This window comes from Lissotriton helveticus, chromosome 2_1 (assembly GCF_964261635.1).
Source record: "Lissotriton helveticus chromosome 2_1, aLisHel1.1, whole genome shotgun sequence".
Taxonomy (NCBI): Eukaryota; Metazoa; Chordata; class Amphibia; order Caudata; family Salamandridae; genus Lissotriton; species Lissotriton helveticus.
In genome coordinates, this window is record NC_136059.1 from 1,526,157,520 (window position 1) to 1,526,175,046 (window position 17,527).

The following is a 17,527-nucleotide window of genomic DNA, read 5'->3' on the forward strand; positions in this document are numbered from 1 at the left end:
TCATAATGAGTAGGGGCTAGGGGGTCTGCAATTAACCTTTTGATGCACATATCACTGTGGCTGACATCCACGTGTGAACTCTGGTCACTCCCATAAATTGTGCTGGGTACAATCAGCTTCCGAATTTTGCTTGCTGTGACAGACATCATTCATGAGGAAAGAAGAAGATAGAGAAGTGTCCACTTCTTCAAAAGAAGCAGAACCCCAACATAAAACTTTAAAGACTCAGACCCATAAACACATTTGGTGTCTGGAAAAGGACTATAAAAAAGGGAGGTTGAATCCCCCAAAGTTTGTCATTGCCTAGCAGCCAGACTGGGCAGGACAGAGGGCCAAGGCCTTCTAGTCTTCCTACTGGGTGAGGGGACATCACCTAAGTCACCAAGATCACCTGCCAAGACAAGTCCGGGAGCTCTCAATAGAGGGTTATCGAGGGACCTTAGAGCATGGCGAAGTAGTGTGTTTCTTTATGCCTGGACCGGGCGGCTCGAGTGGAGAGTGTTTGCAGGTGGCTGGCTCTTGTGCACTAAGGCGCTCTCATGGGATAGGCCAAGATCAGCATGGGGGACAAAAAGAAGACAGCTGGGCTCCTCTCGGTGCTGGCCTTTGCAGTGCTGACGTCCCTCGTCGGTTGGTCGTTGTTGCTGTCGTTGGAGTTCGGACCAGACTTTCAACAAGCTTTGGTCAAGGCAAGGGTCCGGTACCCCAGGTATTGGTGCAGGAGGGCTCATGGAAGCTTCAGGCCTGGAGGAAGACTGATCTGACGTCCTTGAGTGCGCTGACCTTTTCCTGGGCAGCTAGTGCTTGGTGGACCTTGTGGACAGCAGCTTCTTTAAACCGGATGTTGCAGATGGTGCCTTCAGGCTGCAGTTAAGTAGCTCCTCTACTCCTAGGGAGATGCTGGCTGCTGGGCGAAGTGCTGGAAACCCTCCAGGACTTGTGGAGGATGCACAGCTGCAGGATGAGTCGGGTCTTTGCAATTGTCAAGTTTCTGTGCGGCAGGCAGGGTTGGCCGCCGGAACTCCACAGCAGTTTTGAGTTTTTGCGGGTTTGGCTCTTATTTTTAGTCAGCGGACTCTGAAGTTCTGGATTCAGGGAGCACCATAAACACTACATTTAGGGGTGTTAGGGGAGTGGTGAGTAGTAGCCAATGGGCTACCTACCCTTGGGGTCACTATTCCCCCTATATGACCAGTTCCTGTGGGAAGTGGGCATAAGCCTGTCCCAGTTTCCTACATTCTGCCATCACCAAAAAAGGCAGAATTTTCCTAGAGTGGGCGCATCAGGCAGGTCACCTTAGAGGTATGACTGACCTGCCTGTTCTCCACGCCTGGGCATCTCCCAGGTCTGGGGAATGCCGGGGTCGCATATCAAAGGCAGCATGACTTTGAAGCCTCTGGCCTTAATGCGGTGATTGCTAGCCATCCTGTTTGGAGGCGGTGTAAACACCTTCTGCCACGGCAGGCATTGTTTCTGACCTCTGAGAGCGGGGCTCTCCCCTTGTTAGGGTGTCAGAAACTCGTCTGTGGTGGCAGGCTGGACTGGACCAGTCAGCCAGCACACTAGTGGACCGGTAGATTTCTGGGGGATTTCTAAGGTACTCTCTGGGTGCATATATTAATATATCCATCACTGAAATCAGTGTGGGTTTATTACTATGAGATGTTTGAAACCAAACATCTTTGGTTTCAGTGAAGCCATCATGTAGCTGGGGAACTCGTAATCACTGGTGCCCTGTACATATACTCAAGATGGCTTCCTTGGTCTCTGGTAATGTCCAAGAATTGGCATGGACATAACATGGGCATATCTACTCATGCAGATATGACCTCACATGTAATATAAAGCACCCTGCTTTAGGCTGTAAGACCTACTGTAGGGGGTGACTTACATATATTGCTTGCAGTGTCTGCAGGCATGGCACACAGGAGGTGTGACATGTCGTGTCTTCACTTTTGCCTGTACCATGTCACGAAGCCGGCAATGGCAGTTTGCATGAGTGTGGTGAGGGGGTCCTTAGGGTGACACAATATGTGCTGCAGCCCTTAGGTACCCTCTTTAGTACCCATGCCCTAGGTACCAGTGGTACCATTTACTAGGGACTAACAGAGGTGCTAAAGATATTGCCAATTGGGGGAACAATTGTTTATGTTTACGTAATTTGTATAGCGCGACAAATACCCTAGGGTGTCTTAGCGCTTTTGATCTTTGAGGGACAGGACCAGCGGATGGGATCATTGATCGAATAACCAGGTCTTCAAGGCTCTTCGGAAGGAGATAAGCGTGGGACTGATTTTGATCGACAGGGGTAGGGAGTTCCAGAGTTTGGGGGTCGCCACCAGAAAACGTCTGTCTCCCCAAGTTGAAGTTCTGGTGCGGGGAACGGGTAGCAGGAAAGTAGAGGCTGATTGTAGCGGTCTTTTTGGGGCATAGATCTGAAATGCATTCCTCAAGAAACGAGGCCCAGTCTCATGTATGGGTTTATAGGCGATACAGAGTGCCTTAAATTTGATCCTGTTCCTGACTCGTAACCAATGGAGATGGCGTATTGCCAAAGAAGTAGAGTGATGTTTGGGTATGCCGAGCAAAACTCTGGCTGCCGTGTTTTGAATGGACTACAGCTTGTTTAGGACTTGTTCTTGCGTATTAAGAAATAGCGCATTACTGTAGTCCATTTTTGAAAAAACCAAGGTGGTGATCAGAGTTTTTCCAGCTGAAGCTGGCAGGTATGGGAGTAGTTTTTTTATTTTCTTCAGTATGAAAAAAGAGGAAGAGACTACTGAATTGACATGATGTTTAAATGACAACCTATCGTCGAAAATGACTCCCAGGTGTCTGACCTGGTCACCGGGATCGGTGGAGGCCCCATTTGCTTAGGCCACCAGGTGGGGGACCAATCCGGTGAAAGGGTGCCAAAGGTCATAACCTCGGTTTTGTCCGAGTTAAGTTTCAAGCAGTTCCTCGACATCCAGGAGCAGATGGCTAGCATCCCCTCCTGGAATCTCGAGGCAACTGCCGGTCCGTCCCTGTGTACCGCCAACACCAGCTGTGTGTCATCGGCGTAGGTGGTTAAGGATAGTCCGTGCGCTTTTATAACTCTCGCCAAGTCCGCTACATATATATTAAATAATGTAGGGCTTAACGATGAGCCTTGGGGTACCCCGCAGGGTAAGGTGAAGAAGGGAGAGTAAAACTCCCCCAACCTCACCGCCTGCGTACGGTTGGCCAAAAAAGAGGTGAGCAAGTCCTTGGCCAAATGGTTGACCCCCAAGGCTGCGACACGGCTGATCAAGATGTTGTAATCAACTGTGTCGAAGGCGGCGAATAGATCTAAAAGTATAAGGACCGCCGCCCCACCGTGGTCTAAGATGTTCCTAATTTCATCAGAGGCCTTTATCAGGGCGGTTTCTGTTCCGTGGCCCTTCCTGAAACCAAACTGCGTGTCATCAAGAAGCTGATGCGTGTCAATAAATTCTGACAGCTGTTGGTTCATCACAGCTTCAAAGATTTTAGCAGGGAACGGGAGACAGGCAATAGGTCTGTAATTGACAGACTCACTAGGGTCAAGGGACGGTTTTTTAAGCAAAGGTTTGATAATTGCCTTTTTCCATATTTCTGGGTAGACTCCAGTTTGGAAAATGGAATTGCAAATATCTGTCAAAGGGGGGGGGGTGATAACTTCCACAATAGAGTTAGATATGAAGGGTGGGCAAGGGTCTAGGGGGGATCCTGACTTTATGGATGTAATGAGTTTACTAATTTGTTGAGATGTGACCGGATGAAAAACAGAGAAAGTAGGTCTGGGGACAGGGGGCTGAAGGTAGGACCGAGCAATTTCCAAAGAGTTAGGGGTAGTGAAAGTGGAGTATATATTGGCGACCTTGGTTGAGAAGAATGTAGCTACAGAATTGCAGAGGTCTTGAGATGCCTCCATTAGGGGGCCTGTTGGGGGATTAGCGAGGAAGTCGACAACTTGGAACAGCTTCCTAGCTGAATTCTGAGCCAAGTCGATCTGGGATGAAAAGTAGTCTCTTTTAGTTTTCAGGATAGCTCTTTTGTATATTGCTAAAGCATTTTTATAAATTAGTTTCTCTTCGGTGCTGTAATGTCTGCGCCAGTGTCTTTCGAGGTTCCTACAGTGCTGTCGGTGGAGTCTAAGGTCCTCGGTAAACCATGGCGCAGATGGAACAGCACGGTTAGGAAAAACGCACTTAGTCGGGACTAATTGGTCAACAGCCTCCTGAATCCAATCCTGGTACTTATTAGAGGCCCGGATTGGGTCTAGGGAAGCCTCAAATGGGGAGTTTATAAGTGTAACAGAGAGAAGTGGGATGTCGAGATTTTTCCAGACTCTGGTGCTTTTGGGTGTAAGGGCTCTGGTCTGTGGAGGGTTGGGGTTGTGGGCTGATAATATAAAGATAACTGCGCGGTGATCTGACCATGCTAGAGGGAGAATGGTGGTAAGCGAAATGTGGCGGTTGTTAGTGAATACGCCATCCAGCATATGCCCTGCTTGGTGGGTAGAGCCCGTGACTAATTGTTGTAATCCCACTGACTGCAAGTCAGAGATTAACTGAATGGTGTCCTTGTCCCCCGTAACTTCTAGATGGAAAATAAAATCTCCTAAAAGGGTGTAGTCGAGAGATTCTAGTGAGAGTTCTTTAAGTTGGTCTAAAGCAGACAGAAAACGTGCGCGGGAGCCCGGGGGACGATATAGCAAGATGCCTTTAACCGCTTCCGTGCGGCGCGAATTCCCTGCCCATGCTGACTCCGCCTTGCGCGGGCGGAGTCATGACGGAACTGTTCCGTCATGAGCACAGCTCAACCGACGCTCATGACGGAACCGTTCCGTCATGAGCATGGAAGGGGTTAAAGGCTTGGTTATGATTAAGGAAGATGGAATAAGCCAAAGCCTCACATTCTAATCCATGTATGGGTTCTGTTTTTACAGGATGGATGGCTCTATGGATGATGGCTAAGCCACCCCCTTACCCATGGTTCTGTCTAGTCTAGCCACACAGTATCCATCAGGAATGGCGGCACGGAAATCGGGGCCAGAGCCCGCATCCCCCCACGATTCTGTGACGAAAAGAATGTCGAGTTCCTGATCAATGATACTCTCATTGATTTCTAAATGGTGTTTAGGAAGGGAGCGGACGTTGGCCAGTGCCATGCGATATGCGGGTCCGGAGTCCCGATTTTTGGTCCTGGGGCACGTTGTTATCGGGGAAGCGGGAATTTCAAAATTACAACCCGGGCAAGTTTCCGGAGCTGTAGCACTGTTGGTGAATAGTGGCAGGGTCTGGCAACACGGGCTAATCTTACTGGAATTAAGATCCCATAGCTGTTTTGAAGAATATCGCAGAGGGGCGCCAGTGAGATGAATGATCTCAGAACCAGGGGGTATGGCCCTAGGCCCGGGACAGGCGCGGACGGGCGCATACGGGCTTGCCTAAGGCGCGCCCGCTGCGCACGTCCGGGGGGGCATCTGGTTTTTATGCCGGTGGTGGTGAGCAGCTAGACTGCTAACCTCGGCGCTAACCGGAAGTGAAGTTTCACTCTTCCTGGTGGGCGATCTATCCCTCCACACAACCTGAATGCTCAGTGGTGGACCGGGGAACACGCCAAGTAGTACACAAAGTAAGTTATCAATCAAAATACATTTGTGACAAAGCTGAATAAATGTGACTATTTAAAAAACGCTAGGAGCACTTCTGCAATGTGTTACCGTCGGCGATTTAAAAACAGTTTAAAACGAGTATTAAACAAATTTTGATAATAATAGTGAGCTGGGCATTGGTAGTCAATGCTCCGTTCGGCGTGGTAATGTCCAGAAAGAATCAGTGTTAGGGGTAATCTGGCACAGGGGGCCTAGATAGCAGGAACCCAGTGCACTTCAGTCAAAATTGCATCAATTACCAGGAAAAAGTGGGGGTGACCATGTTCAAAAAGGGGCACTTTCCTACACCAGCAGGCCGAGCCAGCACAGAAGTTTCTGAGGTTCACCCAGATGTTGTCAAGGATGTCGCACCCTCATTGGAGCTCTGGTCAGGAGCTGGAGGATCACACCAGCACCTTACCCCTCCTGATAGGGGGAAGAGCAACTTACCTGTGTCTACCGAGCGGGAGCCACTCCGAGCAATGGAACTCCGAGCAATGGAACAGACCTGCAGCACTGCTTGACAGAGAGACTGTGCTGCTGGGTACTGCCTCATCCAGCTCAAACTGCCCAAATTGGCTATTCAGGATTCAGGCTTGTGAGTGTTCGAGGAGAGGGCTCTTGTGACACTGCTGAACACTGCCGTACCGCTGAAGAAGATAAGATTGGAACTGGGCGTTTCGGGCCCTGGGATTCTGTTTTGAACACTGTTGCAGCACCATAGACACTTTTGACTAATTCCTAGAGTCAAAAGGAGAACTTGTATGGCCTAATAGTTTGCATCCTTTGGATGCAGGCACCAGTGAATAGAGATTAACCCTGAACACGTTACACAAAGGAGGGTGGGACAGGGATTTGCTTGATAACTACTAGAGCCCCTACCCCATGGGACATTGTGCTATTGCTTCTGAATATCGTATACCTTTGCATGTGTAGAGTTCGTTTTTTTCATAAAAGGGAGTATTGGACTGGACATTGATTTATTGCATGCATTGTTTGCATTTTGAGTTATGAGCCGTGTGTGCTGACCTGTATCTACATTCCTCTCGAGGGAGCCTTGACTACTCGACCACAGCTACCGCTGAGAGTGAAGTGCAGAGGGGGTGCTTGGTCCATTTGCACAGGACCCATAGCAGGTCGGGGCCCAGGACACCAGGAGTGAAAGGCCTCAACCACCGCTCTTTGGCTATGTAGCCCCTGCGTGCCCATTTGAAAGGAGTTCTGACAGGTTCCCTCCTTACTAGGTTCTCAAATAGAAACATGGCAGTTTTCTGAATCTTTCTTTACCCCAAGCTGTCAGGTAGGTGACGTCAACTATACAGTGAAGGCAATCCAAAGAAGATTTGCTATGAAGGAATAGAGGTTGAATTTGGAGGTGACTCAGTGAAGCTGGTTGGTGATGTAGCAGTGTGTGTTTGTGACTCAGGAATCTAGGGTAGAGAAAGATTTGGCACATGGTTGGGGGAACAGATTTGAAATTTAGTATGAAAACTTTACACTGGGTGGGGTGCTAGCGAACCTGCCTTGTGTCTGAAGGAAGGCATTGGTGTGGATCTAAGGATGATACATAGAATATAGGGGCAAAGTTCAACCCTTTAAGCAGGAGTAAGACAGAGGGACAAGGAAAGGATGGGTTCCTAATGACTTACCAAATACAACATATCTTCATATGTGACCTATGTACCAATCCAATTTCTCATATGCATATGAAGCTGTAATAATTGTGAACAGGAGTAAGGACCTTGCTCTCTTGTTCATTGAAGGACGTCTACCGTTGCCCTTTAGATACACACACATAACTAACTGCATCTTGATGTGCAAATGAATATCGGGTTTTGAAAATAAGAAATTAAACTTTGCATCCTGTAATATCACCCACATATACTGTTCCGCTCCCTCAGGTACACCTAGGAGTTTAATGTGGAATAGACCGAGAAATTACCACACAACCCTGCATTACGTACATACTGTAGTTACGCGATTCAGGGGCCACACCATAAGATTGGGTGTATAGTATTTTATTTCTTTGATTAACTAGAACTATGTTCACAAGAGTTATTGTTTTATTGCTTGAAGAATATCATTACAAAGCATATTGGTTAGTTCCCAACTTGAATTTCTTATCCGTAGAAAACAGCATCAAAGTATATTAGTGTCTTACTCCGCAGTCTTCGACAGCACTCTGTAAACACCACAGAGACTTTTGACCTACGACTATCTGGCCCGCAAATAACAGTTTACTTGAGAGAGGAAAGAACCACTTTATTGTGAAGAGACAAGTGAAGGATGACTGTCATTTCAAACCATAGATGTGTTTCTACCTACAGATCACACACATGTGGGTACCCTAGGTGCCACTCTGCAGCAAGCGCTTTGAAATGAAGACACAAATATGTGAACCACAATTCTAAGTCAGTCCTTGGGATCAAATGTATTAGTGCTAAATATATATATATTTTTTTTATCCCACACTGATGCAAGAATATCACACTTCTTATTGCTGGTTTAGATTCCCAAAGGAAACACATTTTTCATCATGCAAAATCCTTAACGGGAGGAAGAAAATACCTTGCCTAAAGTCAGTTTTTCCAAGTCCATTTATATTTCTTAAATTGATCACTTTTAGTGAATAGTTCCTTGAATAAATGTAGATGAGTTATGGGCATGATTCAAACCCGTACAACTTGAATTTCTGTCGTTATGCTTATCTGTGCAGGCATAACCTCTCCAGAGCACTGCCCACGACCTCGCAAGTGAAATCACAGTGGCATCATTAGAGGACATAAATTACATCATCAGTGGCATCACTGTCGGTCCTCGGGGGCCATGCACCCCAAAGTCCACTGGATGCAACCATTCCCCAAACCCTTCAGGCACTGAACACAGGGACTGGTCAGGCCCAGTGTTTAGTGGAATGGCTTTCAGAGTCCAGAGCCCACTTCATCCATACCAAAACGCTGTATGCACTGAGGTCGGGTTTTGCCTAGTTCTTGTGCCAAACAGGAAAATGTGCTGAACCCAGCACCCACATTATCAGTGGCCCAGTGGGCAGGACTTATCTGTTTGTTATCCCTTCACCGAAATACCACAGGGCACTGGAACAGATCCTGGCCTCTGGCTAGACCTAGCACCAACGGGGCATGCCCTCAGGCCCTGAGCCCAGCACTCCTTCTTTCGGGTCCTGCTAGCCACTTTAAAATTATGCCCAGTGTGTTGTCGGTGCTGGGCCAGACCTTCCACAAGGCCATGTACACAGCACCTCCCTCTGCCACGTGCCCACATTATTTTTGCACGTTTTATTATGATTGAGCCTTATTCACAATGGTAAACTTACATTTTTGGTTTAAGTTGACATTTATTTTTGCTATTTGCAAACTAAGAGTGTAGTTTTATGTGTAGTATCTTTATGACTGCAGAGACTTTTTTAGGTGCAGAGTTCTCTTCAGTCGTAAAAATACTGTACGTAAAACTACACTTGTAGTTTGCGAATAGTGAAAACATAGTAAACATACACCAAAAGTTTAGGCTTACCTTTGTGAATAAGGCCATTATTTCTAAATGTCATTATTGTTCGTAGGGTCACCATTTGTTTCAGTGTATTTTGTTCTTCTTAGTTTGGAATTTACATATGAACTTTTTGTGTCAAACAAGCTGGCTGCATGTTGAACATACATTTTTTTCCCCTTGGATGTGATTCGACTGAACGAAGGCATTCTGCTGATGGACCCAAGAGTCTGTGCTGAACATCATTAACAATTATTTGCAATTTCCACGTTTAAAACAGAAGGATAGTGAAAACACATGCTTTTGTGAAATTCCCATTTGATTTTCAATGGAAAGTCTGTGGAAATGTATTTTTTTATATTTTTGTGTAATTCCTCCTGTAAAATTTGTGTAGCTTTCTTGTTGCAAGAGCCACTTTCTACTTAAATTCATCTTTATCTGTTACCCAGGACTTATTGTGTATACTAAATCAATTCAGAAAGTGGCCATTTGTTCATCTCATTGCTTATTATTGGTTGGCAGTATTGGCAATCTCATGTATTGGTTTTTATGCAATGGCTCATCTTCTTCTTCTGTTTGTCCCTTCTCTGGAGATCAGCTTCTTTACCATCCTTTTGATGGAATGGCTTGTATCCTTCCTTGGCTCATACCAGGGAACTACTTTCTTTTTTTCTTTGAGCATTCTACAGAATGCATGTGTTCTCTTTCCCCTATAATATTCCCCCGCACTTTCCCACCCTGCACGTTCTCCGTGTTCCTCCCCACCTTTCTCAGCTTGTTCATAAAAGTACAGCAACACGTAAGGACAGCAGTTCCACTATTGATTACATCTTTATGACGCCCCATTTAATAGATTGTGTAGTCAAATCTAGAGTGATGGAGACATCGTTTGGGGATCACAACCCATAATTGGTAACTCTAGATTTAGCCCCTAGTTCTGTTTACTCAAACCTAAATGGCGCAAGGGATATTACACCCTCGGCTGATGGTTTGAGATTAAAATGGAGGGGGGTTGATAGTGGGGCAATCTTGAATACTGTACAAATCAAACATCCCCATCTGATTAACTCCTGCTTATATATGGACGGTAATTACCATAGGATAATTGCCGACTTTGGCAAATTGTGTTTATCCATAAAAACTCTCTTGTCAGTTCCTTTACCAAGGGTAGAGAAAGAACCAAGATGGTTCGACTCGGCCTGCTCACTGGCAACAGGGACTTACGAAGGGCACTTTCCACTAACCCCAGGTGCACAACGGCTGTCCAAACAGCCAGGAAACAGTATAAACTTACAATAACTGGTAGAAAGGCCGCACTACTCTCAGAACAGTGGGACTCGCTGGTCGCCAGCGCTAATCTGGGGGGCAGTGGGCCGTTCTGGTCTGCAGTTAGGAAAACAAGAGAAATGGGTAAAAAGCTAACACCAATTAGCTGTAATATAACTGGTAGTGTTTGGGAGGCCCACTTTTCAAAAATCTATGCTGTCCCACCTGAGGAGTCGATGACTTACAGCCCAGGACAGCTGTGTGGCCTACAGATTAATGCCCATGAAGTAGAAACTGCTATAAAAGAGAGCCTTGGAAACAAGGCTCCCATCCCAGACGGCTTGCCCATTGATATTATTAAGTATAGTCCAGATTTATGGGCACCAATTCTTGTCAATGTTTTTAACAGTCTGCCAACAGTGCCCATGCCTACCACCTGGGCAACTAGCACCATCGTCCCAATTTTTAAAAAGGGAGATAGGTCGGATCCAGTCAATTACCGTCCAATCTCCCTTCTGGATAACACCTTAAAAATTTTGGGACGAGTAATCTGTAACAGGGTGCTTGAATGGACTGAAAACACAGAATTATTAGATCCGTGTCAGATGGGATTCAGGAGCGGGGTGGGGACAGTAGAGCAATGATTGAATTTAAAATTGTTAATTGATAAGTATAACATTGCTCGATCATCTCCTATTTACCTTGCTTTTATGGATCTCTCTTCCGCTTTCGATCTAGTGAACAGATCCAAACTCTGGACCATCTTATTGAATTATGGGCTAGATGAGACCCCGAATAATTTCCTGGCTTACCTACACACTGATCTAAAAGCACAGGTCCGGATTGGGATAGGTGGAGAGGTCTCTGGAGCCATTGATATCGGTAGGGGGGTGAGACAGGGGTGCGTTTTAGCACCCCTGTTGTTTATCATCTACATTAATGGCCTATCTGGAACTCCCAAACAAGTCACCAGCGATGTACCGACAATCTTGGGGAAACCTCTTTCAGTTTTATTATACGCAGATGACGCGGTGCTCATGGCCCGCACACCAAATGCCCTCCGCTTACTTGTTCAAAGATTTGTCCAACATATGGAGGGATTGGATCTGCGTGTAAATTTAAAAAAGTCTTTTATCATGTCATGTGGCCCTGGGAAACGGAAGCTCAATACTATACACATAGGGACAGATAAACTCGAATCTGTCCCTACGTTCCCTTATTTAGGGTTGGTTTTCGCTGCGAACGACTCGTGGAGTGGGCATTTGGCCCACACCACGAGCAAGTTCTTGAAAGCCACCAATTCTATTTTGAGCTTGCCTCGCCCGAAGAAAATAGGTGCCACAAGAGCCATTTTAAAAATATTTAGATTACAGTGCTCACCAGTAGCTTCATACGGAGCAGAGGTTTGGGGGTTGGGAGATAGCGCATGCATTCAGCGGGAAGAAAGCCGCTTTTGCAGAAAAATACTGGGCGCCCCAATCTCATCTTCTGATTTTATTTGTCATAATGAACTAAACCTCCCCTACCTATGTGATTTTATTAGAGCCAGACCAGCTCTATTTTGGTTTAAGGTTTGGAGGAACAATTCAGCCACTCTCACACAAAATATTATAAAAGATTGCCTGAATTGTGACCGTGGCATGGAGATCCCATGGCTCTCAGGAGTATCCAAAACACTAAGTGCCGTGGACAAAGGTGATCTTTTCTCCGACCCCACCAAGATTGAGCTCAAGGACAAAATCGAGGTTAAACATGCACTGTATGCACTTTTTGAATCTGAAAGGATGGGAAAAGAATCAACAAAATCAACTGTTGCAAAATATATGGGAAATGAACTGTGCAGGTAGCCACTCCCGCCCTACCTTACTCTACCTATGACCAACTGGGAGAGATCACTTTTGTTTCGTTTAAGAGCGGGCTCAGTGACATTTTTGTTGTCTTTCCCTTTGGGCTATCGACATAGCACTAACTTTAACCCATGCCTGTGTGATGGTGTCAGTATACAGAACGATTTGCACTTTCTATTCTTCTGTAAATTTTATTTAAGATATATCAAATGGTTTTTAACCCCATAGTTTAGGAACTACAGACCCCTTTCGCTGGAGAAGTCTTATTTGATGTTGGTTTCCCTGGATTCAGATGAACTAATTTTTCGCACTAGCACTTTACTGAGACTGATAACGCGAGTGCGTAAAATGATGGAAAATCCTTGAAATTAGCCTCATTAGAACTGTTATTGTACTGTATTATATATATTTTTTAATATTGACATGTTCGTAATAATGTGTTATGCAAATGAACTGTTTTTATGTGGTACTTTTATGAATTTTATGAAATTCGAATAAAGGTCTTTTGAACTTGAACTTGAACTACAGCAACACGTATTTTCTTTCCATGGTTTGGCTAAAGAACAGCATTTGTCTACTGTTTTTGGTTTCTGTCATGCAATCCACGGATTTCAAATAAGCCCTGGCCATGGCACAAAGATGCATCATTTGTGACACTGGAGGAGGGGCAGGCTGCAGCCCACATTAAGCTGGCATTTAAGGCAAAAGTTGTACTTGGCATGACAGAAAGAAGTCTCTTTTCCATATAAATCTGCTTCCTGGGCTGTGGTCATTGTCTTCGAATGTGAGTTGGACATCTTTGAGCATAGTCTCAAGGTGTCTGACAGTTTACACATTGTGAGACTTAACACTTTGGAGCATAATATCACTTGATGTTCCACACTGCACTGATCTTAACTCTGATGTGGATCCATTGAATGCAGCATGATGTGAATTGCTGCATTATGATATGGTTCCTGTGATTTAATTTAGGTAATGTAATCATTATGATAATTGGTGGCACTGAAACCTGAAGAACTCTACTTCTTTCTTAGTCAAGGAATTTTGGGAAGTAGGAAATCAATGGGTGAGGGCAGTAGAAAGCATCTCAGTGGAATGAACATAGAGAAACTGGCATAATTAAACAAATAAGTTTCAAGTTTGTTTCCTCAAATTGAGGTATTGATAATTGCCTCGCAGAGCTACAGGTAGGTAGTTCCACAATTTTAAAGCCAAGAATGAGAACCCTCAAACACTCCTTCTCTTTTAGCGGAATCTTGGCACATCCAGCAAGGTGGGTTTTACAGGCTCTTTCTCTTGCATCCATATACAGGAAATCTAGGACCAGGACAGTGCTTTAGTCAATACATGGTTCGAAACCATAGCTTTTAATATGTTTTAGAATATGTTTAATATATTATTAAACACTTAATTTCCTTTTTTACTCACTCCACAGATGCATATGTCACATTGCCAACTTCCCGTTATTTCACTAGGGACAAAGGCATTTCCTATCAAATTTATCCCTTGGTCATTTGATAAATTTGTGTCTTTTTATACCTGTGTGTATACTCAATATTTTGTACTTTCTTATTGTGTCTTCTAATAGCATGTGTGTGTTCTTTTATTTTAAATTACAGAAAATATACCTTTTTCAGTAGGAGTTGAATTTAATATAAAAGAAGAGCAAGAAGCCTATTCCATGAACAACCAACCTGATCAAAGAGTAAAAAACATTAATAGTATAGTAGGTAAGTAACATGCTGTGGAGGGAGACTCAACAACTTAAGTTTTGACATAATAAAGCATGTTAACGTATAACATATAAGCCTGATTCAAAGGAAAAATTGTAAACCTGTTCCTGTAGATTAACACCTGTGTTTGAAGTAATTTAATGATTTTTAGAATGTTGTTAAAAATTGAGGATTGCTTTAAATTACCATTTACAAATGAATACACATATTTTGGGTACATTTACATCTGTTTAAATGCTTAGCAAAAGTGGATTTCCATTGGATAAGTGTTTTTTTTTCTTCAAGAAAATATATGTTTGACATGTATAGCTATAGATATACATGCCCTGCATACTCCTGCCATCTAGTGTTGTGCTCAGATGTGTACAACTCAGATGTGTACAACTTGGGGCGTGGCTAGATCGCCAACGAGAATGGACGCCTGAGCCGTGAGCTCCGGGCCGATCTCTCCTTTATCCTGCTGATAGGACTCCTCCGGGGGTGGCCCCGACCCTGTGTGGGCGCCCTGCTCCAGAGCATCACCGAGCTCTCTTCCTGGGGCCGGCGGACGGCTTGGGCGGCTGCAAGACGGGAAGAGAGAGAGGCTCTGCCTGGGGACCCCGGCCATCTTGATGGGGCCTGCAGCCAGCGGTGAATCCCCGACCTCGAGTGCACCTGTGGCCGACGGGCGCAGCCTGAACCCAGAGGGCGCCTGGAGGTACCGCTGCTTCGAACAACTGGACGGAGGAGGCTCTGGCGGCTGGTGGAACATTGTACAGTGGGCGATGAGGAGTGCCTGGGGGGGCCGCGTGAGCCTGCGGAGACCCCCCCCTCCCTTGTGAAAGACGTAAAGCGGAGCCCACCCGCTATCGCCATAAACTGTACATCAAGCAGCGCCAGCGGAGCCCACCCGCGGCCTGGCTGCAACCATTGCCCCGCCGTGCAGCGTGTGAGGGCCCTGACCGTCCCTGCGCTATCTGGGGATTGACTGCGGCTTCCCCCGGACTGGAGTGGTGTAGCGGCCTTGGGCGGGAGCTGACGCCCGGACCCTGACCTGGTGCGGTGCCTCTTGTGACGCGGGTGCCCCACGCATCCGGCGGACGTGTTGCCGGGGGCTGGGGAGGCGCGGCAGCCAGCCTCTGCCACGAGTGGACCCCTGCAGATTCTCCTGTCTAGCACCGCAGGAGACACCTTCGTGTTAGCGGCGGCCCTGGGGGTGGCTGGCCAGGCGGAGGGGCACTGGCGGAGCAACATGGCGCTCTGAGAGCTGGCGATGGTTGGAGCCTTGTGGAGGACTGGACTAGAATAAGCAGTGCTCAGTGGTGGGGACCTGGTGGGCCCGGTGGCGCAGCCGTGCCGGAACCTGAGAGGTGGGTGCTTTGAGCGGACGTTCCACAGCACAAGGCGCTCCTGTGGCTTAGATTGGGCCGCCTGCCGCAGAGAAGGTCCTGCACTTGCGGAGGGTGGGCATCAACCGCTGCACATACCCGCTGCGGTCTGGAGCTGGGATCTGGAACCCGGACTTGCAAAAGCGGGAAGAGAGGCCCAAGGGAAGTGGATAGGCCCGCCTGCGCAGCGGCGACGAGAGATTCTTGCACCTGGCGGACCGGCGAGGGGGGACTGGACCCGGCCCGGAGCTGCCGCGGGGCTCTGCTGTGTTGGCTCCTGCATATCAGGCGTGGACTACCCTGGGAGGGGGCGGACCGTACGGGTAGAGTTCCCCCACTGGTAGCGGTCAAAGACTCTGGAGGCCCGCCGCGATGGGAGGTTGCCACCTCCGGGGCCACTCCGCATAGGAGGCCGGCGGGGTGATCTTCCTGCTTGCTCGCCCTACAAAGACACCGGGGGTGACGGGCGCGCAGTTCCTGCTTAAACGTGGGACGCCTGAAGGTGCTGAGGCGTTGGTATTGGCGCCGGCGGTCGGCCCTAGTGCTGAAGAATGGGGAAACCGCGCAAGGTACCGGGGACCGCGCCGACCGACCAGGCGGAGGATTCCCAGGGGGCTCAGGAACTGGGCTTACCTGAAAGCCAAAATGCAGGGCTACAACAGCAGCAGATGGACCAGATCCTTAAAGCCATATCTGATACGCGGACCGCGCTCCATCAGGACATAGCGCAGGTGTCGACCAGCCTAGGATTGTTGAAGGCGGATCACGACAAACTATCCGATCGGGTCAAAAGCGCCGAGCTGGTGTTGGACCGGCTGGAACCGGCTCAGAAGGCAACGGATGCTGCAATGGACGACCTACTGGGCAGAGTGCAGCAGCTGGAGAGGAGGGCTGAGGACGCGGAAGGGCGCAATAGGCGCAACAACATTTGGGTGGTAGGTCTGCCAGAAAAAGTCGAGGGGAGTGACATGGTCGCCTATCTGGAAGCGTGGTTGAGGGATGTGGTCGCGCCTGAAGGCCTCACACACTTTTATACCCTGGAACGGGCGCATCGAGTTCCGGCCCGGCCGCCGGCGCCGGGCCGCCCCCTTGCCCCGTGGTTGCGCGACTGCTGCACTTTAGAGATCGGGATATCATCTTGCGGCAGGCCCGGGCGTCCGGCCCATACAAGGTGGACAATGCGTCAGTCTCCCTCTACCCTGACTATTCCCAGGAGGTTCAGCGGAGCCGCTTCTCCTTCCTGACAGTCAAGAGGGCCCTCCGAGAGGAGGGAGTACAGTACTCACTTCTGTTCCCGGCACGCCTGAAGGTGATGGTGGACGAGGTGGCGACTTTGTGACACGCCAGAGGATGGTTGGCAATGGTTGGAGAGGTACCGCGTGGGCACGATGGCACTGGCAAATGGGAGGAGACAGCTGATCCGCGCCCGAAACCCCGCAGGAGCCGGCGCACCCGGAAACACACGTTTGCCAAACGATCCCCGCCTGCATCACAAACAGAGTTAGAGCGATTGGCAGCCCTGCAGGCGGTCTCTGCCATATCCGGGGCGGTTGAAGCGCCCTCACGGCCGGATTCCGGTTCACAGAGGGGATCAGAGGAGGGGGACTCCGGGGGCACGGATGAAGCTTCTGGTGGCTTGCCTCAGGTCACACCCCGGACTGCTGATGGCCTACTAGACGAGTGACTGTCTGTGGTGCCACGTACTGTACGGTGGGGGGGCGGGATGGCCCTGTGGCAGGGAGGCGCCTGTAACGAATGTGGGGATGTTTGTGGGACTTGGTGGGGGGATTGCTCTTCTCCTTGGATGGGGGGGGCTGGATGGAGTGGGGGGGGCGCCTGGGGGGGCGTGCATGGAGTGAGGAGGTTGACGATTCGAGATTGGTCTGTGGCATTGGGATACACTGTTTGTTACCTAGCTAGGTTGGCACGAGGTCACCCCCTCTACCTAACATACTATGCGAGCCTCTGGCCGTTACCGGAGTACCTCTGCTAGCGGGGGTTTGGGGTTTGGATGGGTAACAGCGGTTTGGCACCTGTTCTGGGGGAGGGTGGGCTGAGGGTTTGTTGGGGTTGTTCTGTGTTGGGGGGGTCTATTGCAATGGCCACTTGGTTAGGTGGGGATGGGTTGAACTGGGAATTCAGGGTCAATGT

The 17,527-nt window shown here is 48.1% G+C and overlaps 1 protein-coding gene across 3 annotated transcripts in view; it reads left to right on the forward strand.

Annotated features, from left to right (window-relative positions):
- The window catches only part of LOC144818761 (uncharacterized), a 171,748-nt gene that overhangs the window by 123,485 nt on the left and 30,736 nt on the right, over positions 1 to 17,527 (forward strand). For all 3 annotated transcript variants that reach the window (XM_078676486.1, XM_078676487.1, XM_078676488.1), the window contains exon 7: positions 13,896 to 14,006. In XM_078676486.1, coding sequence (XP_078532612.1) covers positions 13,896 to 14,006 — 111 coding nt within the window. The remainder of the gene's footprint in view (positions 1 to 13,895; positions 14,007 to 17,527) is intronic.